Here is a 25,206-nt window from a genome sequence, read left to right as displayed (position 1 = left end):
CTTTCGAGGATGGTTGTGTGCTGTTTGTCTTATATGTTGATGATTTGATTGTCACAGGTGATGATGCACAGCGGGTCCAAGAGACGAAGTCAGCTTTACATCCGACGTTCGAGATGACGGATTTGGGTCTACTCCATTTCTTTTTGGGCCATGAGATTTATCAGTCTCAGAGGGGGATCTTTATCTCTCAACAGAGATATGTTCAGGAGCTCTTGGTGTCTTTTGAGATGGAGGATTGTCGGGCCCTATCTACTCTTATGGATCCGAATTGGAAGGCCACTTTCCATTCAGCTTCTCCTTTGGCGGATGCTTCCCGCTATCGATAGTTGATTGGGTCCTTGATTTGGCTTCTCAACACGAGGGTTGATCTATGTTTTGCTGTTGGGCTCTTGGCAGGGTTCATGAGTGAACCTAAGACGGTGCATTGGCAGGCTGCTCAGAGGATACTTTGGTATTTGAGGGGGGCGTCTGATTTAGGAATTCATTACCCCGCAGGGATAGATGGGTCAGATCTTGTACTTGCAGGTTGGAGCGACTCGGATTGGGCCGGTGACGTGGACCACAGGCGGTCTACTACAGGTTACTGTTTTACTTTGGGTGCAGGTGTTATTTCATGGAGTAGCAAGAAGCAGCCCACGGTAGCCCTTTCGTCTACTGAGGCGGAGTATCGGGCCGCGTCTTCCACCACATGCGAGGTTGTGTGGCTTCGGCGATTATTGGAGGAGCTTGGGTGCCCCCAGACTCGTCCTACATTGCTGCGATGTGACAATGAGAGTTGCATTGCCTTGGCAAGGAACCCTGTTTTTCATGCTTGGACGAAGCACATAGAGATCCAGTACCACTTCATCCGAGAAAAGCTTCTGGATGAGACTATCACTGTGGAGTATTGCAAGATGGAAGACAATCTTGCGGATTTGTTTACGAAGGCGCTTCCTCAGGCTCTACTTCGGAGACATTCCAGATCCCTCAGGCTTCTGCCCTGCCCAGGCTCTGAGAGGGGGTGTTAGAGATCAGATCATAGCCTGATCAGGGGCAGCAGGCTGGTCCAGTCGGACTGGTAGTCGGACTGCACAGTCGGACTGCCACGTGGCAGTCCGACCTGCAGCAGCCAGTCGGCTGCATTTAATGCAGCCGCCTGGCTATTTTTGGCGCCCTCTTTCCCTCGGTTTTTCAGCTATTTATACCTGGCACTTTCAGCAGTCTGGTACACTTCTCTGCTCGCAGATTACAGACCGGTGACGTGCAGATTCTGTCTCTGCTCACAGATTTCAGACAGCAGACAGTGCAGACTGCAGCGGACTTCGAGGTGGGCAGCAGGTTGCATCGTCGAGGTGGAGACACGCAGTCCAGCGCACTGCGCCCGTGTATATATATATCTGCATATCTTTGTATTCAGCATTCTTTATACAGCAGATCTTCATCGTCCACAGTCTCTTTCTCTCTCTTCTCTCTCTGCGTTCTCTCTCTCTCAGTCCTACACTTCCGCACCGCTGCACTCTGACAGATGCATGTACTTCATTTTGACCTTTGAAAACAAAATAGTTTGAAGGAAAAGAAGAGGAAGGAGTACTCGCAGTTTCTTGTTTCAACTGCTTACCTAGTCTTGAGTTCATAAAGAAATATGTGTCTTCCTCCTTACTCATAAACCAGAGATTGTTTTGCATACGTCCTTCATCATGAAAATAATATATATCAATAGGAGAAGGGGAATCATGATTAATAGAATCTGAAATGGTAGATATACGTGGCACTGGAGAGAATAAGTATGAAGGCAATGGAGTATACTCTATACCAGTCTCTACTTGCGGATGCTAGTCCTAAGTGGAGATTCCGTCCTTCTTACATGGTCAGTAGATCTGTGCACCGAATTCAAAGGGTGAAATTTAGACTTACATTCTATTTGCTGTTGGGCTCTATGCATCAAAATGAGATTGTACTCAGCTGCAGTGATCTCATAAGGTCATGGAACTCCATGGTAGTCCAATGCGTATCCAGCCATGCTGGGAGCTTGTGAAGTAAGCTGTGAGGCCCACTTTGACTCATTTCTCAAAGGATTTGGCTTAGATGTGAGAAGTGGTATGGAAGTAGTGTTCGAAGTTATCTACCCTCCTGTCGTTCGTGCTTCTTGTGTAGAGCTTTCAGATCAAGGCCTAAGTTTCTCTTAGAGAACTTGGATCTGATACCATGTAAAGAAATACCCTAACACAGAAACACAAATAACGCCGTATAACAAAACACAAATTGATAGAAGAACACAATTAGGGTTAGGGTAACTCAAAGACAATGAACATAGAGAATGAATGAAATGATATGACTATACAATGCTCATGCAACAAACACACTATGGGCTTATTTGCTAAACTTGCAAATGATAGTCCATATCCCATCATTCCTTGTAGGTGTCCTAGAAAGCTAAAAAATAAAGTCCATTGCAATGCTTTGCCAAGGCCTATTTGGAATAGGCAATGGCTACAACAAGCCCGCCATCTTTTGCCTATCATGCTTTACCGTTTGACATATGATGCATGTCGTGACAAATTGCTCTACATCATGCCTCAAAGCTGGCCAATAAAAGAAATGCTCCATTGCTTTGATTGTGGCCTCAATACCTCGATGTCCTACAAATGGAGGAGCACGACTTTCAATGATAACTCTAGGCCTCAACTACTTCGTGACACATAGTCGTCCATGCATCATCAGAAATCTACCTCTTAGCATAAAGTGCTCATGCCTTTGGCCATTGCACAGTTGATCGTAAGCATTAGCAAAGTTTGAATTAACAATATATTGCTCTTTCATGGCATTTAACTCAGTGTGATAAATGATGCTAATGGGCTGAAATTTGTGGCTTGTGTAACAGTGCATCAGCCACAACATTCTTTTTACAATCTATATGTACACTGTGAAAATGAAACGTAGAGAGAAAATTCGCCCATCTCATATGCTTCTCTGACAACTTTGTCTACATTAAAAAGTACCTCAAAGTTTGATGATTTGTTTGCACTGTAAAATCAGCCCCTAATAAATAATGTTTCCACGTAGATAGTGCATGAATTACAGCCAAGAGCTCTTTCTCATAGACATGCAAATTCTTCTTTGAATTGTGGAAAAATCGGCTCTCATAAGCCACAACACGGCCATCTTGCTTAAGAAATAGCTCTAATGCTATTACTACAAGCATCACACTGAACCATGAATGACTTCCTTAGATTGGGTAACATAAGTACAAGATGTGAAGTCATTTTATCCTTTAACTTTTCAAATGCTGAAATTTCCAATGTTGTCCATCTAAATGGCATATCCTTCTTTTGCAAGGCATGCAATGGAGATGCAATTTCAGCAAACCAGTGTATATACTTCTTGCAGTAAGAACATAAACCCAAGAAGCTACGGGTCTCATGTACATTTCTCAAAGGTGGCTATGATCGTATTGCCTCAACCTTTGCAGGGTCCATGCGAATACCATCAGTCGATACAATATGTCCCATAAAGTGGATTTCATGCAAAAAAGATTCACTTTTCTTGTCATTGATAATCAACTTATGCTTATGCAATTCATCAAGTGTCTTCTATGCTTCGTCTGATTCTTTGAATAGATAATCATGTCATCAAAGAAAGTGCCCACAAATCCTCTGAGTGGCTTGAAGATGCGATCCGTCATCCGATTAAAAGTGGTAGGAGCATTCGTAAGCTCAAAAGGTATGACAAGAAACTCATATAGCCCAAAAGATGTTCTAAAAGCTGTCTTAGGCACATTCTCTGGTCTAATGCGTATCTGATGATACCCACTTTTCAAATCTGTACGGTTGAATATGATTGCCCCTTGCAATCTATCCATAACATCTTCAATTCGAGGAATCAAAAAGCGATTCTTTATTACGATCTTGTTTTGAGCGTGATAATCAATGCATATACGCCATGAACTATCCTTTTTTTGCACCAAAAGGATTGGAGAACAAAAAGGAGATGAGCTAGGCTGAATCAACCCTTTTCTTAATAGCTCATTTACTTGACTCATAATCTCCTCTTACTGGGTTGCATGGACTTTGTAGGGCGGCTTATTGGGTGGGCTACTTCCAGGGATAAGATCTATGCCATGACTTTCTGGCCTTTTAGGTAGTAGCTACCTTGGAAGCAACTGAGAGAAGCAATTAGCATACATTTTCAGAAATGTATATGATCCTTTTTTAACTTAGACATGTTCCCATCCTTAGTAAAAACCAAGTATGTTGAAAGATGATTTTTCATTACTTTAGAAATGGTAGCTTTGCAGATACAATAGGGATAGATTTATCTTTCAATTTTACATCAAGTGCGAGTATCTTTCCCTTATGTTGAGTAATGATCTCTTTTGCTCGAGAATCAATCTTTGCATGCATACAGTGACACTATGGCATTCCAAGCAATACATCATAACATTCAATGGAGCAATGAAGAACTCCTTTGTCCATACATCTCTATATATGCAATTGAAGCTTTCCAATGAGTGGTGTGATTGGCTCTGCATGGCCTTTACATGCCATTCCAACTCTCCCCATGGGTCACATCTTATCCTCTTTGATGCCTAGATGGGCTGCCATGTCACCAAACTTGAAGTTGGCTCGTGCACCATCACCTAAGAAAATCAATGCATGCTGGTACCTAATTTTGCCCCATGTGCTGCACAATTGATTAGCATCATCATTGGGCTGATCACTAATAAGATCAGGCACCAATCCCATTGATATCTTGGGCTTCTTTTCCTTAGGATCTCCTTGATTTTCTGATTTTCTAGATTGTCGCCTATTAGGACAGCCCCTTACAATGTGACTCTCTTGTGCTTCTTTTCCTTAGGATCTCCTTGATTTTCTGATTTTCTGGATTGCCGCCTATTAGGACAGCCCCTTGCAATGTGACCCTCTTGTGCAGAAAGAAAGCATTTATTTGTAGCTGTCAATTCCCTACGTTGCGCTAATGTTTTTGAGTCCTTTCTTTGTTGCTTTGGCCTCTTTTCAGGCTGATTTTCAGATCTTTCCATTTTCTCATCCTTGAACAACTTTTTATTTGACTTCTCCCCACTCTCTAGGAAGCCCAGATCCTTTCCACGCAGCAAAGTATATGCTGTAGTAGTAGTCTCTATGAGTTGAGACATGCCAGACATGGTGGATTTAATGAAAAAATCACTGATTCTTTTGAGCAGTCCATAAATATATTTTTCGCTTGCTCATGAAGGGGTACATGGCGATAAGAAGTAATGGGCAGCAATGCATCCCAAAACTTCATATTATATTGCTCCAATTCTTACATTTCTTAGCATTCAAGTTATTCCAAGTTGTCATGATGTTCACCTCAAAGGTACTTGTCAACTAATTGGATGTAAACATTTGCTTGAATTGTATCCACGTTGACGGTGCTCTACCTCGCATCAAAAGAGTTGACCACCACTGCAATGCATTCCCCTTCAAATAAGTGGTTGCCTTTTGAATCTTCGAGGACTCTGTGAAATTTTCCCCTGAATAGGTTGCATTAAACTGTCAATTGAAAGCCAAAACTTTCAACCTATCTTGTGCACCATTGAAGGACTTAAACTTCATTGCTTTTTCACCCTCATGATAGTCTTTTGCTGTCCCTTTGGATGTCAAGTTATTATACACTGGCTGTTGCAAAAAGGGTGCATTCATTGAATTTACATCAAAACCAACACCAAACAAAGCATTTGCACGACCAACACTCATTCCTTGAGCCCCATAAGCATTTGAGGTTGCAGATGCATCACCAAACATGCTACTTTGTGCCTAGGCATCAAGCCAATGCTGCCATATATAGGGTTTTGCATATTTGGAGACATACTTCAATACATTGGGCCTTTTGCACCATGCATTGGTTGTTGCATACCATAGGGATTTGTGCCATACATTTTCGTATGGATCCTTGTCCAACCATAGCATGAAAAATTGTACTATCTCCAAAGTATCCTGGCTGCCCTATCATAGTATGCATGCTCGGCTGTCCAAAATCCATTGGATTGGCACTTCCATGATGGCCTTGCATTTGTATCCCTTGCTGCGTAGGTACTAACTGTTTTGCTTCCATAACATCTTTGGGAGCTTCAAATGAAGGCTTTGGCATTTTCTTCAATGCACCTTGTTGTTTTGAAGGTGTAGAAGATGACTTATGCAGAGTTTTAACATGTATGCAAGCCACCATGGTGTTGGCTGTTGAGTGATATGCAGTGTCCATATGTATGCAGCCACCACTATGGGAATATCTCCTGAACCCTCATAATGGTTGTCTTTCCACTGACATGGAGTGGCATTTAAACTCCTCGAGGCTCTTAAGTATGAGAGCTCAAACCACTTGCACTAATGCTTCTAGTTATGCCTTGGTCTAAGGTGCACATTATCAATGAGTATTATTGGAACAAGCCTTCCTTCTTGGAGAGGGTGGTAATTTCCTAATTAAGCACTTAATTACAGCAATCAGCAAATAAACATACATTGAATGCACAATTTATCTTCAGAATCTTTGACATTGGACACCTTGTTGGCCCTTGAAGTGGTGTCCCTTTCGGTATTTCTTTTAACCTTGATTTCTAATGGAATGAGTACAAGCTAAGATTCTATAATCTCCTTTGTTGTTTCAAAAGCCCCTTGTTGTAATAATAATCAGCAAGCACAATTGGAACCACAAACTAGCCAAATGTTGCCCCAATTTACAATGAATGGGTTGGCATCTGAATCCCTTCACAATTACACAAATTTGAAGTGTTGAATTCAGTGTATGAGAGAAAGCCAAGATGAGAGAGAGATCTGATTTTCTTTGCGAGAGAACCCTAAAATCTGCCTACTGCCTGCTCTAACCTGCATTTAATGCAGTCACCTATTGCAAGGCATCTCTAAAATGCAGTCACTTGATCAACAATGCCGTTGCCAGCCCCTGGAAGGTGTCTCCTTGTTGTCCCTTGTTTGTAGAGGTCCCAAGATGGTTGTCTTCTATAGTAAATTGTTGTTCATTGATTAGAAAATGGACCGATAGCTCCCTCCCTCTCTCTCTCTCTCTCCCCCATGTTGCAAACTAATTGAATGGTTGAGACCCAGTCTCCAGAAACGTTCTCTTAGTTTGCATGAGCATTTATGCCAAGTGGCAACCTTCTAAACTCATTTTTAGCATTATCCAATCATTTAATCAATTTTCAAGATTAAATAATCTTAAAAATTAATTTCAGCCTTTTTAATCTTGTCCAAACTTAAATGTGCCCATCCATAACTAAATTGGCTAGGTCATTTGCAACTTGGAGCAGTTCCGAACCTTTGTTGACCCTTAGATTTGCATTGATTAATTAATTAATGCCAGTCCTTGTTGAGCTGAAAATGCATTAGCTTTACTTAAACAACCCCAAAACATACTCAATTAATGAATCAAACTTATTCTTTAAATAGAAATGCGTTCCTAGAGAGTGTTTGTGTCCCATAAGTACAATCTCACTTGGGAGGATCCAAACTTTCTATAAATAGTTATACAACTGATTCATATAGTCCGTCACCTCTTCTCTCCAGTCTCTCCACTATCCTCACATCCCTTCAGGAGGACATTGCGGTTTGTGGTTCGTGGCTGTCTTCATCATCTTCCTTGTGCTACGGCATCCTTGTTCCCTTGTATCACATCACTCCATGATTCAGATCTTCACCATTCCATTCGTTGGAGTTTCTTCTCTCTTCTCTTCTCTTCTCAGTGTTTACCGAGTTCACTCCATGTTTCTCCCTGCAAACCCTACTGTCTCGTTGGTACGTCGTCTTTTGAGGGATTGCTTCCTAAGTTTCACTCTCAGCTACAGCACTTCTTGCTCGCATCAGAGCATTAGAGTCACCTTCTCAACTGCTATGCGGCCTGAGATTGTACTCAGCAAATAAATCTTGACTTTGAGCTTCAAGAGTTTTCTATTAAGGAAGGGGATGATCTAATAGTCAAGTTGGCCGAATATAGGCGGTTACTCACTGAGTTTGCTACTACTGGCTCTCCAAAGCTAGATGATGATCAGGTTACATTCTTCTTGAATAAGTTGTCCGAAAAATACTTTAATTTCATTCAACACATTATCTCACATTCACAATTGCCAACCTTCTACAAGTTTGAGTGCCGGTTCTTGCGTTACGTGAGGTTGCATGATCAAGTCCACAAGAAATTCTGATCACAGCCTTATTCAGAGTAGAGGGGGTTGGTTGCCTCTTCTTCGGGAGGGAAAACCAATAGTGGCAAGAACTCGCAAGATGCAAAGACAAGCTAATCAAAGGTTGACTCCTCTTCCTCAGATGGAACCAAAGAATCTAGACCTATCTGGCAACAATTCCCTAAGAAAAACCGGTTTTGCACACATTGTCAAAGAGTAGGCCATGTGGACGAGAAGTGTTGCTCCAAGGCCTAAGGTCTTCCATCTAAAAAGCCTCAGCAGATCGTTGCGATTGCATAGTCCAGTGGGGCTATGCCTTCCACTCTTGCTTTACCTGCTCCTTCAGCACCCGTTGTTGTTGCTGGACATGTGGCCCGAGGACAGCCTCAATAGACAGTCTCTTTCACTATCCTTGAGGAACTAGCTGATTGGTCTACAGGTCGCGATCCTGTAGCACTTCATGCATCCATTTCACATTTCTCTTCACCTTGTTAGGCGTTTCCTTGGTAGAGCCTTGCTACTAGATGTACACGATGGTGGACACCTTCTTAGACTAGCATGTCTCTAGGTCCTTTAGGATACCCTAGGTTAGTCTAGTATCCCTTTTTCACACTCTTAGAGTCGGGCCCATAGGATTAATTGTCTTTAGCTTTTTCATTCTCAAGTCTTCCTCTTCATTTACTCACACACACACACATTCATTGCATTTTCTTTTCAGTTAGATTTTCTCTCTGTTATGTTTTGCTTCGGAGTATCTCACCATTGACTTTTGTGTTTGCAAATTCTTATATCTTTTGTAGGGTTTTGTCTTTCAGTGTAGGGCTAACTTGTAGATTGCTTTGGTCCTACTTGGGCTAGAGACGTGGTGATGTGTACCGTTCCTTTCATGGTTTTATTATCCTAGGAGTGCTTGCTCTTTTTCTAGCACGTATGTTTTTCCTCCCAAGGTGAATTGTATAGCATCTTTCTTGATGCTATCATGGCGATGACTTCTACCTTGCTTTTCCAGTAGGGTGCTTCATCCACTTAATCTTCATCATCTTCTTTCATTCCTTATGGTTCTTGACACCACACGAAGATCAACATCAGGCTCTTCTTCCTTCTTTGGTATCTATATCCAGGTTGAGAGGGGTTACTACCCTTCTTAGTCTTATACAGGCTTAAGCACTTTGTCTTCGACATCGGCTTCTCCCCCCTGTTGTACCTTCCCCCTTGCATTGTATGATTTCATCATCTTTATACTAGGGTGCTTGGGCAAGTGAACAATTTTCCTACGAGGGACACTGTCCAAGTGGCTCCTGCTGCATGAGCATTCTTCAGCATATAGCATACTTTGCATTTCATTGTGCAGAGCCCCACTTGAGCGGATCCTAAGCTGTTGACACCACACCACCATACTCCCTTATCATATTTTCCTTCATCATCGACCCCTAGTGATAGTAGGGATAGTATGCTTGTTTTGTGAAGGTCTTAGGTCTGACCATTCTTTTTTTTTCCTCTGCCGTTAGGGGCACGGATACTCAATAGGACAAAAACTTAAGTGAAATCCTCACTTAAATGTTAACTTCCTTACATCTAAAAAGCCCTTTAAAAAAAACGAGTCCATAGTTGATTCCATCTACCTTTGTAGGGCTTCGTAGGCCATTGGGCAGCTGACGTGCACCCTTTGTCCGATGCCCTGTCCTCGGTGGGGTGATCACTTGGGCTCCCTTGGTCTCTGTAGTATTAGAAGGCCACTGGGCAGCCAACATGCACCCTTTGTCTGATGCTCTGGCTGTTGTGGGGTAGGATGCCTTGGGGTAAAAGATAAAGAAAAAGAGCTTGGCTGGCCTTCATCCTTGTGGCACTGTTGTTGGGTGTGAGAGGGGGTATTGAGCTAAAAATGCATTAGCTTTACTTAAACAACCCCAAAATGTACTTAATTAATGAATCGAACTTGTTTTTTAAACAGAAATGCGTTCCTAGAGTGTCTATGTCCCATAAGCACAACCTCACTTGGGAGGACCGAAACTTTTTATAAATAGGTATGTTGCCCTCCATTCACTTCATCTCGTTTTCGCAGATTGCAGCCATTAGTCAACTCACATGTGGCAGCCCCTCTTTCCTTGCAATGTCGTGGTGCCTCTTCCAGTTGTCGCCCACTGTCTGGCGTCTCCTTCTAGGCTGCGTTTGGCCTCCAGCTGCCATCGCCAGCCTCTCCACCATCATCTGGTGCTTGTGTTTGATCTTCATCAGCGAGGAGTTAGTCTCCCTACCCTCCAACTGCCTGCGTTTGGGCCTCCATCAGCCTGGCGACAATGTAGTTGCTCCTCCTCCATCTGGCGACATCTTCTTGCTTGCGTTTGCACTCATCAAGAGCCGCCTGGCATCACCACACCCTTCTGCAGCTGTCGCCTCTGTCTCCAGCAGCCTCTGGTGTTAGCGTTTTGCAAATTCCTCTCTCTTCACAGTTCGACTGGTGGTCATAGACTTTGGATCCGTCTCCCATGGACGTCACTCTTTGACACACTGCTCTGCCCTTGAGTATTTGTACACTCTTACATTCATTTGTAGTATTCATTCACTTCAGGGTTGTGTTCTTCTCTTTCTTCTTTTGTTTGTGTTTGAGTTTTGAGTTTTGCGTTTAGGGTTTGAGTTTTGCTTTCTATGTCTGTGTCTGTCTCTTTGTGTTTTTGTCTTGGTCGTACACTCTGTGTTTCCTCAGTGCAAACCTTGGCAGTTTTCTTCACAGTCCCTAGTGTCACCATTGACACTTATTGGCCAAATAATTGTCCTGGGGTCAAAATTGACACTAACTGACCCCCAAAGCCTAGTCGGCATAACTTATCACAACTTTTGCCTTTGACACCCACTACGTCCTCGGAGTCCTTGGCTTGTTACCATGAAATAACTGCCATGTGCAATAAATGTGCTAAACAACCTTGCACATTTGATTAATAACTTAATCAAATGTAATTGGCAAGATTAAAGCATTTTAAATTTTCTCGTCCGTGTGATAATTACATACTTCTTGTTTGCATCAATCTCTCTCTCTTTTAGAAAATGGTGGCTGGTGATTGATAATGTAGAGTGTCTATGTGCATGCAAGCTATCGTCATGTGATTACCTTCTTAACCATGAGTTTTATCTTTCTATTGACACAAATTGGGATTTGAACTCCTCTTACAAGGGTGAAAGCTCAGTGAGCTAATGCTTCTAGTTGTGTCTTTGTCTAAGGTGCACATTGTCAATGAACATTATGATTTTATTTAAAGTATCAGTCTCTCTCTTTTCTGGTGAATTGATCTATCAATTATTGTTAGATTAGGATGTCGGCTTGCAAATACTTAATATTACTTCTTGGAAGTATTAGCTGTGATTAAACCCCTATTGTATGCCACAATTGTAAATCAACCATGCATACTGTAGCATGTCAGAACATTTCTGCAATTCAGTCTGCTTTCTGTTAGCTAATCTAATCAGGGTTTGTGTTGATTTGCAGTGACTATCTTTTCAAGCTTTTGCTAATAGGTGATTCAGGAGTTGGGAAATCTTGCCTGCTTCTTCGATTTGCGGTATTTATTCCTCCTCGGTTACTTCAGCATGAAATAATGTCTGATTTTCTGCTTGTACCTAGGGTGCTTCCCTCTACATGTTTGTCGTGTAAGTATGTACTCCTGTCTTTCAGGATGATTCATATTTGGAGAGCTACATCAGTACAATTGGTGTTGATTTTGTGAGTATGAGCAATCTTTTCTATGCTGCTTTTGCTTTTTGTGAATCAATAGAGTTGTGCATGATCTTTTGGTTGTAATATGCAGAAAATTCGCACTGTAGAACTTGATGGAAAAACTATCAAGCTTCAGATTGTGAGTAGTCATTGTCATCTTCTTTTGAGGCCCATGTTCCCTTGTAAATGTTAGAACCAAGTGTTCTGGTTTTCTGATATGGCATACAGTATTCCCATGACAGCCATTCATAATGCAGCCATGAAAGCACTGACATTAACTATGGTTTGGTGTTTGAAATTTCACAATAATTATGTTGACAATGAGTATTATGTGCAGTGGGACACTGCCGGTCAGGAGCGATTCAGAACAATAACAAGTAGCTATTACAGGGGTGCACATGGAATAATTGTACGTGTGCAACATTTTGTTCTCTCTCTTTACTGAGTTGTAGGTAGAAAGCTATGTCAGTTCAGCTTTTCAGGGAATGACAAGGTTTATATTTTTCTCATTCCTTTGTCTTCAGATTGTCTATGATGTGACAGATCAGGAAAGCTTCAACAATGTAAAGCAGTGGTTGAATGAAATTGATCGTTATGCTAGTGAGAATGTGAACAAGCTGCTGGTGGGAAACAAAAGTGACTTAACAGTCAAGAAAGTTGTTGATTACCAGACGGCCAAGGTTTGTGCTGTAAAGGTTTATTCCTTCCTTCTGATACAAGTAATTGAGCTGCTGAAAAATCTTAGTTTGTTTTTGCTTTTGGAATTTAGGCTTTTGCTGACGAGATAGGAATCCCTTTTCTGGAGACAAGTGCAAAAAATGCAAGCAATGTTGAAGAAGCCTTCATGACAATGGCTGCAGAAATAAAAAATAGGTAGCTGTTGAATTTTGATGCCGCCTCTTTCATGTGCAGGTTGTGCCTTCAGCTTCTGATTATTGCTGCTACTTTATATCTATTGCAGGATGGCAAGCCAACCAGCATCAAACACAAATAAGCCAAAGCTTGTGCAAATGCAAGGGCAGCCTCTGCAACAGAAAAATGGTTGCTGCTCCTGAAGCATTGTTGAGATATGTTCAGACCCAGAACAAGATTGAAAAAAGGTTTCGTCAACCTTAGCAAAAGGGAAAATGTTAATATTGTGGGGCAGCTTCAAATGTGTTATGAAGCTGTGTGGCTTAAGTGGGTTATGCAATCTTTTTTTGGGGGGGGTCGGGGGGGGGGCGGGGGGGGGCAGTAACCAATTGTGCAGGTACTTGGGGATTCAGATGTACAAGAATACATTCTTTTGGAAAATGTTTGTGTATTCATGTTAAGGCGTGATTTTTGTCTTGGCCTAAGCAGGCCTACTAGCATTGTTCTTGTGATGGTGTCTAACAATAGCTGGTTCAGGCCTTTTTCTGAAATCAAGCAAAGGGTAATGAGCATGTTATTTTCAAAAGAGAGCTCAGGTTCTTCTCTAACTTGCTTGCAGCTTTATTTAATCCCTTCGATCATCTTCGCTCTTACCAAAACGAATACTCTTAGTAGACGATTACTAGGCAAATGTGGAAGCCATTGGCAAGCAGTATTGATGCTAAATGAGCATGATATGCATTGGGGCAGCAGCAAGTCAAATGTTAGGCCATGGTACATTCAGCATTCCATGATAAAGGCGATTTACATGTGTATTCAGGTTGCTAGTTATGGTTAGGTCATTGTGCTTAATTTCTGTCCTACTTTTGAGGGCCTTAATGATTGGTTTTGGACAATAAAGGGAGTGGTTAAGATTGTGAGCTCTCTCTGACAATCCAAATGATGGAATGTATAGAAATGGTTTGGCTGGCTGTAAGAATTATTGTATCGTTTCTTTCACCTTAGGAATAGGATACTTTTCATGTAAGCAGCTCCTTTTTGTCATTGAGTTGCTCATTATTTACCCTGCCATAATGTAACCTCATGATTGATAATTGTAGATGGGCCAAGTATTTACCAAAACATTTTTCTCCAGGTCTTGCGTTCCTCTCTACCCTTTCATTATGCATTTTTGGAGGGTTTGTTTTTCCTTTTTTGGTGTTTGGAAAGAGGGCGTTGGAACTCAAAGCCAAGATTTGAACATTATTGTAGTGTTATTTGTGGAAGGCTATGGTCTTGAACCTGTTTGTGGATCTAGATTGGTTGTCTTTCCTTCGTATTAAAGGAGACACCAAGGTAGTCTTATAGAGAAAGAATTGTTTAAATTAATTTAGTTTAGTTAGGTTTGCTAATATATGAAAAGGATACAATTCTATCATGGATAGAAGCTTCTCACTAGTGGTAGACGGGTCATGGAAATGGTCCTCAAAGGTTATAAATTGGAGCCAAATTCTTGATGACTTGTAGATTAGATGAGGGTATGGGGTACCAGATGGCAAGTATTGAGGATGTATGACACTAAAAAGTCGAGGATTTAGGAGCACTATAGCCAAAGAAGCTAGATGTGGTCCAAAGTACTATAGGGTATGAACAAAGTAATTGAGCCTTAGGCAACTTGTCTTGCCTTTCTTTTAGGGTAGAAGTGGGCCCTTACAATCCAATGAAGTGAGTAAATTGATTAAGGGGTGTAAAATGGAGCTAGGTCATAAATGGTTGATTGTGTGCTAGGCTCAAGAGGTAACGAATGCATGGTAGTGCAAAGTAGAAGAGTGTGGACTTCTATTCACAATGAAGTACTTGACAATTTCTAGAAGTGAAACACTATTTTGCTTAAACACAAATGTGTGTGTTCTCTCTAGTTGTAGTCTTAATACTAGAGTCCAGAGTTTTGCTGAACTCCGTTTTATTTGTGGTCTTGAAAATGACCTTGAACGAATGGGTCCTAGAGGGACACTTATTTGGGTACCGAATATATTGTGGAGTTTTGGATTATATATCATTGATTGAGTAGGGAGTCTTGTACTATTTTAGTAAAGGAACTTGGTAAATTTGAAGCTCCAAATCTTAAACAATGAAACACTTAACATTTAATGGTTAATTAGTGCTTGAATAATTCTAATGTACTCCAAGAATTAGATGTTGAATGGAAAATTGAGACAACTTTTAATAGCTATGCCTCAGTTTTTGGTAATGAAACTATATGGTAACTTTTGATGTCTATTCTCACTTTAGAGTAAGTTATCATGTTGTAGTAGCTTTCCATTTTTTGATGACAAGTCTTGTAATTAAAAATATAATATTTTCTAGCAAATATTAAACATGCAACCCTTGGGGGGTGGTTCACTTTCTAATACTAAAGGATTTTAAAGAGCTTATTGTTTAAAGAGTAGTATGTACTAATATATTACTTCACAAATACTCCTCTTGTTATGTTATGGTCCTAAATATTTAGAACTCAATAGTATTTTATCAAATTTTTCTTAAAATTAGTTGTCAAAGTCATAACTTAGCTCATAATTTAACAAACATTAGGATAATTATGTCCATAAGTTTAACCTAACAAAAAAACTCATAGTCATATTCATGGATTTGATCTTTATATAGGAAAATGTTGTAGCTAGATTGCCAAATCCTTATTCATGGATTTGATCTCCATATAAGAAAAAGTTGTAGTTAGATTGCCTTATAAAAAGACTCTTGGTCATAATCATAATTGTGTTCATTATTCAAAAGGTTTCCAGGTAGAGATACAAACTTCAAGACACATTATCATACTCTCCTAATTTTGAAACAAGAATCCTATAGAAACATACATGGGGTTTCATTTTAGTTGTTGAACATGGAGACACTTCCTTAAATGTTATATTTACCATGAGAAAGAACATGTACACCATTTTTGCCAACATAATACTCTATTGTGGTAATGAATAAAGAGAGAGTTAAGAAATTACTTCTCACAAATGGGGTTTTTTAGATCAATCACAAATCAAGTTTGAACATCCATTGAGAAGAGCTTAATTTATATGATGTACTATCATAGAAGAGAAAACACTTGTTCAACGAAAATTTGTTGACATCAATTAGAAAATCCCATAGATGTATGGAGCAGGCAATAGGATGCACTAATTGATACCATAAGATTAAAATAGAGTCTTTGATCCCAACAATGTTTTGTTGGAGCATATACAAAGGTCCTCCATGAATCACAAGGAAGATGACATTGATAATCTTACAATTGCCATCACTTGTGGTATGCAATAGGAGATGGTTATTATGATTACATATGAAGTCTTTCTAGTTCATCACCTTTGTCATGTCTATCACTATCATAGACTAGTAGTTGTCCCTTTTCTCATTTCTACTATGCATGTCGGAAAAAATAACAAGAGGACAAAGTAAGACACAAAGTGACAATTGTGAAAGGAACGGAGGAGCAACATGAAGCTCGTAACTCTATGATCCAAGGTAATGGAAGGAAGAAGTTTCAAAATATAAGCACACAACCCCAAAATGAATTTAGTGGACACTACCCTTTTAAGTACCAAAAGGTCTTCTTCATAGCTCCCAATACTTTGAACATTAGCTATGCAGAAACTTTCTCACATATGACTAGCCTACTGTGAAAGACATAACAAAGACATCCAATAGCCTAATGGTATAAGGATCTACCAAACCACATGGATCTTGAAGAGTAAGATGTAAGCTAAATTTTATAGGAATAACCATGTACTTACATGCATCAAGACTAAAACATTTTTTAAAACAAATATTAAATGTGCTTTTAAAAATGCACAACAATGGCATCCTTTTGTGGTGTAAGTTGATTGTCAAGTAGTATTGCAACAATCCCAAGTCTAATATCAATTCAATTTTGAGATTTGAAATTGCAGCCTCAAGTAAATTGATGAGCATCAAATCATCCATACACGAATTGATGACCAAGAGAGATATTTGCCTTCCCACAGAGTGAGTTTACTATCAATTAAACTATTGCAAAAGCCATAGTTCACCAAGTTTGCATTCATCTTCTCATATCATGCTCAAGGTGCCCACTTACAACCATTAAGAGCATTTTTCAACCTCCTTACTTTTTTCTCATGTTCTTTAACAATAAGACCATGAGATTGTGGATATGCCCCCCCATACAAGTCACCATTAAGGAAAGTAGTCTTAATGTCCAGATTGATGTACATCCCAACCATGATGTACAACCAATGCAATGAGAGATCAAATGGTAGTCATACCTAAAATAGGTGCAAAGATCTCATCATAATCAATCCCCTTTTGCTAAGCTAACTTTTGCAGCAAGTCAAGCCTGATAGTGACCAATATTACCATCTACTTTTCTCTTTACCTTATAAACCCATCTAGTACAAATGGCATTTTTACCTTGGTGCAAGTCAACAAACCCCATGTGTCACTTGTGGGGATAGCATCTTTTTGATCTTGCATGGCATACATCCATGAACACCTGCTTTTGCTTCTTCAAACAAGGCTACTCACCATCATATGTAGAAGCAATAAGAGCAAAGTCATCAACAAATGAAGCATAAAAGGAAGTCCTAGCACGTGTCTTGCTAGGCAAAGCAATAGCAAATTTATTGTTACTAATAGTTTGCAAAGCCCATGTTGGCAATTGTTTTAATTGACTCATCCAAGCCTACTTTGTTAACAACTTAGTAGTGGGAAATATGTTCATCTACACATGAGACTATGTGGATGGCAAAGAGGAACAATCTTCATTAGCCTTCCAATAACAAACAAGGAAAGGAGAGTATCAACAATATCCTAAGTAGAAACATTTTTGAATTGTTTACATGGGATTAAGGATGTGTTAGCAAAGACCAGAATGATGGTATAACAATCACTTTCTATGTTGTAGGATTATAATGTCCATACACTTACTTTCATGGTCATACTGTATGAACATGCATGCCCTAGCATTGTCATTCAACTTTGCGTCTTATTTTTTCAACTTAGGTGCATAAATTTTTCAACTTAGGAGCATAAGCCAAGTATCTAAAAACATGAAAGTGTTCAATGAAAAGCTTTTTATCATGCCAAGACTTGTAAGGCATCAATATTTGTGAAGCCTTAGTTGGATGCCTATTCAATATGTAATTAGCAGATATTATGGCTTCCAACCAAAACTATGAGGCAATATTTGCAATTTCATGACATCCATCATGCCATCTTCGTGGTGGTATAATAAGAACTATCAAGGATAACATTTTAGAAAACTTTAAGATACCTTTCATATTACTTAAACTAAAATCACCTACCATGTTTATATATGAATGTGTATATCTTGGATAGAAGAATTCAAAAATCACATGCCCACTAAAGTTTGATGCTAACTATAAAGATGTTATTACCCACTATTTTTTTGGTAATATAGAAATAAATAAATAAATATACCACCAATGCGTGCTTTTATCCAAGTTCAAATATCCACTAATTGAAGGTGTCCTCATAAGACCACAAAAATAATTGCTTGTAATTTCTTAGTTGCTCTACTCGAGTTCGTTGAGATGTCAAGCTTAACATGAGCTAACACTCATGTGACTGGATGATTGTTTCCACATTCATATTATTGACGTGGTTGGTACCTGCATTGACATATCATTCCAATGATACTTTATAGTTGGACATCAATTAGTCCACCTAGCCAAGTTACGGGATATGTATCTAGTCATCCTTCTACTTGGCATATTCACACTATGGACCACTTGTATATTGTGTATGTTGTACTCTCTCTTATTCTCGTTAGACTCATATAGTGAAGAAGAAGACAAGGGTTTTAGCTTCCTACCTTGTGTGCATTCTCTGTGTGTGTTTTGTGTCTTGCAAGATCTCAAGTGCTCTCTCCCTCTCTTCCCCCCAATCTTTTCCTAGTATCAAAGCAACGTTCAAGCAAGGAGTCATGAACCACAAGCACAAGAGATAACAATAAAAACCTATTGTGGAGTACACTTGTGGAGATCTCTCTCATATGATCTTCAATTGACAAGTAGTCTTTGTGAGCTTGAACTTTTGAGGGAGTGTATTAGAACTCCAGTCTCTCTTTGCATGATCGAATTCACATTTCGAGTGTATTGCAACCTCCATTCGGAAGTTTGAGACTATTCGTATGCAAATGTGCTAATATTCACAAACTTTGCAAACCTTTTCATTTTGCAAATAGGTTGCAGGTATTGGGTATAGCAAACAATATTTGAATATTGTCAGACATTACAAGCGTTGCTCAATGAATTAATAGGTTATTGATAAAGGTATATTTATGGGTTTTATCATACAATATTTGAGGGATTTGATTAGATTTAGTGATGACAAGCTTGGCAAGCACAACTTCCATGGTTGGAAGCTTTGTTTGAAAAATTTCCTTATGGGTAAGGTTATTGAAATTACATCGAAGGAGATAATGCCAAGGCTCCATAATTATTAGAGGAAAATGCCATGCTTGAAGATGCCAAGGCATTTAAGAAATGGAACCATGGTGCTCGAAAAGTTATGTACTAGTTTCCACCAACATTTCATACAATATGATTGCACATATAGAGGATGTAGATAGTCTTGCAGAAGCAGAGAATAGCGTAGTCAAATTGTTTGGAAGCTAGAAAGTTGCGGTTGAAGTTTGAGTTAAATAATGTCAAGCGTGGCAATGTGTCTATTAATGACTATATGTTGGAGATTATGAGAATTTTTGAAGTTTTTGAATCTATTAAAGTGCGTAGGTTGACGATGATGATATAGTGGTTGCATGTTTGGATTGCTTAGCCGCTGTGAGGAACACAAAAAGTTTTAAACCTCCATCAATACAAGAGACACGATCCCTGATTTTGTAGATCTAATATTTATGTTGATATTAGAAGAGCAAAATTTGGGAGTTGTTGTATCTTCGTCACAAAGCAAGAACAATATAGAATAGATGCTCTACTCTAAGGTTATGGTGGTGGCAATTATAGAAAAAATGAGGGGTAATCTCATGACTCAAAGGAGCAGTCACATATAAATGGTAGAGACCAGTCTAGAGGTAGGGGGAGCCATAGAGGACGTGGTTGATAAAATACAAATTATGATAATAGAGAATGCTATAATTATGGTCAAAAGGTCATATTTCATATGACTTTCCAAAAAAGAGGAGGTGGAGACAATAGAAATAGGAGAAAGCATAACAATTATGCATTTACTAGTAATCATGTTGATAATGAGAAGTTGTTTGCTATGCAACATATGATGAAGGCAATGAGTCTAGATGCATCAATAGGAACGATTGATGGTGTATGGTACATCAATATGATGAATGCAATGAGTCTAGATCCACAATAGAATGGTGTTGTTGAAAGGAAGAACGTGCACATTGCAGAAATTGTATAGAACATGCCTCATTATTATTGGGATGAGGCTATCTCTATAGTTGTGTATATTACGAACATGACTCCCATTGCTAGAGTGCATGATGTGACACTAAAGGAGAAGTTTCCTAGCAAGAAACTAGATTTATCACATGTTAAGATATTTGGATGCGTTGCATATGTACATGTTCTTGTGATAAGCTAAGAAAGAAGTTAGATCCGAAAGCTAAAAAGTATGTACTTGTGGGCTACTCCCTTGAGCAAAAGGTTACATGTGTTAATAATCCAATTATGTGCAAGTTACAAGTGAGCATGAGTGTCTGATGAGATGCGTAGTTAGTTGGTATGCTGCTAAAAATTATGTTGTTGTACATGGTGATGAAAAAAAAGGTGATTGCAAAAAATGTGGGTCCATAGTCACATTGAGAGGGCCAAAAAAAGTCCTCTTCTAGTAGGTCTATTGAGACATCATGGAGTGGTATGTTGGGTGCGAATATCACTCCTACAAGTGCAAAAATGTATCACACAAGGGAAAAGAAAAGGTGGTTGAGTCAATTGGTATGCCAAATATATTTGCATGCTATTCACATAGAGATGGTGAGTTTAATGGCTTAGATCAGAGTATGGATGAAAAGTTTAGTATTTTGGTTATTTGTACACCTAGTGTAAGGAAAACCAAGGTTGATGCAAAAGGATCATAAAGTGCTCTACAAGTGTGGAGGTCAACGAGAGTAAGGTATCTTGTAAATAGGCTGACATATGATGGATATGTTGCTCACCATTATGCATATATGGTGAAGGTTATTAAATTAGTTGAGCCCATTTGTTTTGAGAAAGATATTGGTCATTTGCATTGGGAGAAAGCCATGGATGATGAAATGGATACATTGGATGTAAAGAAGAATTAGGATTTGGTGTCACTATTTGAGGAAAAGAAAGCTATAGGCCACAAGTGGGTTTACAAAGTAAAAATAATGTAAATGGTTGTGTGAGCAAGTATAAGTCAAGACTGGATGCCAAACGTTACACATAGACGTATGGGATTGATTATGAGGAGACATTTTCTCTAATGCTCAATTATGTGTGCAGGCTATGCAAAGCCTTGTATGGGCTAAAATAGGCACTGAGCATGGCATGACAAGATAGGACAATATCTTGTCTCTATTGTCTTTCGTGTCGAAAATGCAAATCGCTCACTTAATGACTACTAGAGTGATAAGGGCATTGTTATGATTACCTTTTATATGGATGGTTTGATTGTTGGGGGTGATAATGTGCAAGAGGTGGAGCATGTGAAGAGTCTTGTCAAGCAAAAATTCGACATGAAGGATTTGGGAGAGCTAAAGTACTTTCTTGGGATTGAGGTGATATGAACATCTAAGGGGATATGGTTTTCACAAAGGCAGTATATCTTGGATATGTTGATGAAGTATGGTATGGTTGATTGTAAGCCAATCTCAATGACATTGGATTAGAATGTGAAACTAAGTGCTAATGTGGGTGAGATATTGGAGAATCTCACAATGTACAGGAAGATGGTGGAAAGTTTGATCTTCACTACTATTACTAGGTTAGATTGTAACTACACAATTGGCTTAGAGAGTCAATTTATGTAGGTGCCTTGTAAGCCTCATTTGGATAATGTGAGATGTACCTTGTGGTACCTTAAGGCCACATTGGATTATGGTAGCTTTTATGAGGTTGATTGACTCAATGGTATACTTATTTGATTACATTGATATAGATTGGGCATGTAATGTGTCTGACAAGAAGTCTACGAGTGGTTATGCATTTTCCTTTGAGAATGGGGCTGTGACTTGGAGCAGTAAGAAATAGACCATTGTTGCATTATCTAGTATACAGAGGTAGATTACAGGGGTGTTGCTATGGCAAGAGGTGAGGTAGCTTGGATATGAAATCTACTTGATGATTTCGGGATACAAATAGACATGGGATTTTGCATTTATTGTGACAACATGAGTAGTATACAATTGGCTAGGAACCCAATGTTCCATGCATGCACAAAACACATCAAGGTTCATTACCATTTCATGAGAGAGCAGTCTTGGCAGGTGACATTGATCTCATATATGTGAGCATAGAGGAATAGGTTGTAGATATTTTCATCAAGGCCCTAGGAGCCGAAATGCTTTGGGGTCTTGGAAGCTTACTTGGAGTACAAGTCATAGAGTTGAGATTGAGTGGGAGTGTTGAGATGTTAAGCTCAACACGACGCACTTGAATGATTGTTTTCATATTCATATCACTAACGTGATTGATACCTGCATCAACATATCATTCGAGTGATACTTTATAGTTGCGACATTCGTTAGTCCAACTTCCCAAGTTATGAAAAATCTATCTAGTCATCTTTCTACTTAGCATATTTACACTATGGACCGCTTGTATATAATGTTATTCTTGGTAGACTCATATAGTGAAGAAGAAGAAGAAGAAGAAGAAGAAAGAGAAGGGCTTCAACTTCCTATCTTGTGTGCACATTCGCTCTGCTATGATCATGAACTATAGATCCACCATCCAAAATTATAAATGAAAAACCAAATTTACTAATTCCAAGGACAAACAATAAGTTGTTTTAGTGCTCAATACATAAAATACTAATGAGAGAGTAAGTGCACTAGCATAGTTGCCACCGAGGTAAACTTTTTCAACACTTTAAATATGATACGAGGTGTATTAGTAAATTGCCAGACCTTGCTCTTTTTTTCTTTCCCTTCTCTTTAGCTTATAACTTGTGACAATCCCTGATAATGCAACCTTCATGTCTCCAATAATGGCATAAAATTATATTTTTCTTGTTACTTTGATCATCATTTTTACTAAACTTTTGTGTAGAATTAGACTTGGGCTTTGAGCCACCAAGAAAAGAGGCCTTTCTCTACCATTTGTGATGACCCAAAGCATATGCTTGATCAATAGTACACATGTCAATATAGGTACAAAGTTTCCAACTTTATTTGTTTTAGCCTTCTTTCTTTGACCGATCTAGTGTTGTCCTTGGATCCTTTTGACATAACCACATGGCCCTTTGTATGGAGAACTATGTCCCCAAAATTTTCCAAACTTGGGTGTTGTTTGAAGCTCCTAGATGATTGGCCTAGCTTGAATTAATGCATCTTGTAAATCAAATGGGTGCATTGCTTTGAGGCGAGTATCATCCAATGGAGGGTTTAGTCCATGGCAAAACTTTGACACTTGTTGAGAGATGTCCATGGGTGAGGCATACTTCAAAAGGGACAAATTTTTTTAGAATAGTAGGCTTCTAAAATCCCTTTGATTATTGGCTCTAAACAAAGCTTATAATTTGGGGGTAAAGGAAATTTACTGAAATACCAAGTTGAAAAGAGATGATTTAGTCTAGACTATTCTTCTTACAACAACACTAAAGTCTATTTGAGATCCTTAAAATGATGCATTCAAAATAGTACTAATTAAATACAATTTGGAATGATTCATTAATTATAAAAATTTGCTATTGAATATCCTCAATTCTTATGAGAGATGCATTGATAAAATCACCTCCATTTATATGCATAGAATCCAACAATTGCACAAGTAGGTAACTCATGCCTCATTACACACTTGATGAGGCTTGGCAATTGCATCCTAGATCTGCTTGGAAATTTTACATGAGTGAGTATAAAGTATGATTGGCGTTTTAATGAAGAGATCCAATAATGCATGAGTATGTGTATCCTTTACATCGCATGGTGTTTTGTGGGTTGCACATTTGACACACCAATACTAGGACCTATCTCATCCTCCATTATGCCTTCAAAAGCTATAGCAACAGTAGCAAGAGACTCATACCCTTCTTGATTGCCTCATTACTCTCAAAATTTGTAGCAATAGTAGCAAGAGACTCATAGCGTTCTCAATCGCCTCAATACACACTTGATGAAGCTTGACAATTGCATCCTCGACTTGCTTGGAAATTTTGTTTTGACAAAGAGAGCCAATAATGCATGAGCATGTGTATCTGTCGCATCCCATCTTGTTTGATAAGTTGCACATTTGGCACACCAATATTAGGAGCTACCTCATCCTCCATTGTGACTTCAATTGTAGTAGCAATAGCAAGAGACTCATACCCTTCTCAATACATGTAGTGATATTCCACAAGCCTTTCACAGCCAATACATGATGTATCATATAGGATCGCATTGGATCGTTGGTCCCATCAAGCTTTTCATTAACTAGCAGCAAATTTTTGAATACATAATTACTTTTGAAAATTTGATATCTCAAATGCACAAATAAATTTATCAAGTCACAATTACAAAGTATCTACAAACTACAAAGGCAATATGTATGCTTCCAACATATGAACAATAATTGTTGTTGTAGCTATTGTACATATATCATAAAATTCAAATATTTGTGTAGTGTACCAAGAGCAATAAAAATAAATTACTCGAATATGGAAGTTGTAGGCACAACCTCATATAGGAATGGGTCATCTCACAATATATCAAAATAGCCCATAGATAAAAACATACCAATAAGTCCAAGGGTTGAGAAAAGTGTCAAAAATGTGCTCGCAAATCAACCACACAACTTAGCAAGACCTAGTTCCTCCACCTTGAATGATGCAATAATATTGTGGCTTTTGCATCCCTATGGAAGAGGCTTGTAGAAGGAGGTGGATCAAAGGCTTTGATAGTAATTATTGAAGAACAATGGCAAAAAGGCTAAGCAAGAGCATAATCAACAATAGAGAAGGAAATGGAGGAGAAACATGATGTTCAAAGCTCTACTCTCCAAGACAATGAAAAGGAAGAAGATAAAAAAGGTAAGCACATGAGCCTAAAATAGAGTAGAGTAAGGTTTGTACAAGCCTGAAGAAGAAACCCCTTAAGGAGGAAAAGACATGGGGTGGCCTTAAGTATGTCTAGTCTCTACTATATTATTTCCTATTTACTTTCAATACCTTTTCTAATGATTGTTATATGCTTCAACAATTGGGAGATTTTCTTGAGGCTAGTGTTGGAAATGTAGCTTGAATTCTCACAAAGGTTGTTGACTTCTTGCGTTTATGAAAATTTGAAGCTACAAGCCTCAACCACATTGGGTAAGACTTCTAA

At 39.0% G+C, this 25,206-nt stretch overlaps 1 protein-coding gene across 1 annotated transcript in view; it reads left to right on the top strand.

The window, feature by feature from the left end:
- Positions 1 to 13,075, top strand: part of LOC148030043 (ras-related protein RIC1-like) — a 50,497-nt gene extending 37,422 nt beyond the window's left edge. Inside the window, exons 2-8 of the mRNA XM_087686306.1 lie at positions 11,628 to 11,700; positions 11,814 to 11,861; positions 11,947 to 11,994; positions 12,193 to 12,264; positions 12,380 to 12,535; positions 12,625 to 12,728; positions 12,817 to 13,075. Of these exons, the coding sequence (XP_087542432.1) occupies positions 11,628 to 11,700; positions 11,814 to 11,861; positions 11,947 to 11,994; positions 12,193 to 12,264; positions 12,380 to 12,535; positions 12,625 to 12,728; positions 12,817 to 12,910 (595 nt within the window). The 3' untranslated portion in view covers positions 12,911 to 13,075. The remainder of the gene's footprint in view (positions 1 to 11,627; positions 11,701 to 11,813; positions 11,862 to 11,946; positions 11,995 to 12,192; positions 12,265 to 12,379; positions 12,536 to 12,624; positions 12,729 to 12,816) is intronic.
- The last annotated feature ends 12,131 nt before the right edge of the window (positions 13,076 to 25,206 follow it).

Source organism: Lygodium microphyllum, chromosome 10, assembly GCF_053477565.2.
Source record: "Lygodium microphyllum isolate KBCC chromosome 10, Lygodium_microphyllum_v1.1.10, whole genome shotgun sequence".
NCBI classification, from domain to species: Eukaryota; Viridiplantae; Streptophyta; class Polypodiopsida; order Schizaeales; family Lygodiaceae; genus Lygodium; species Lygodium microphyllum.
The sequence above is the reverse complement of the archived record's forward strand: the minus strand, read 5'-3'. Positions and strand labels throughout refer to the sequence as shown.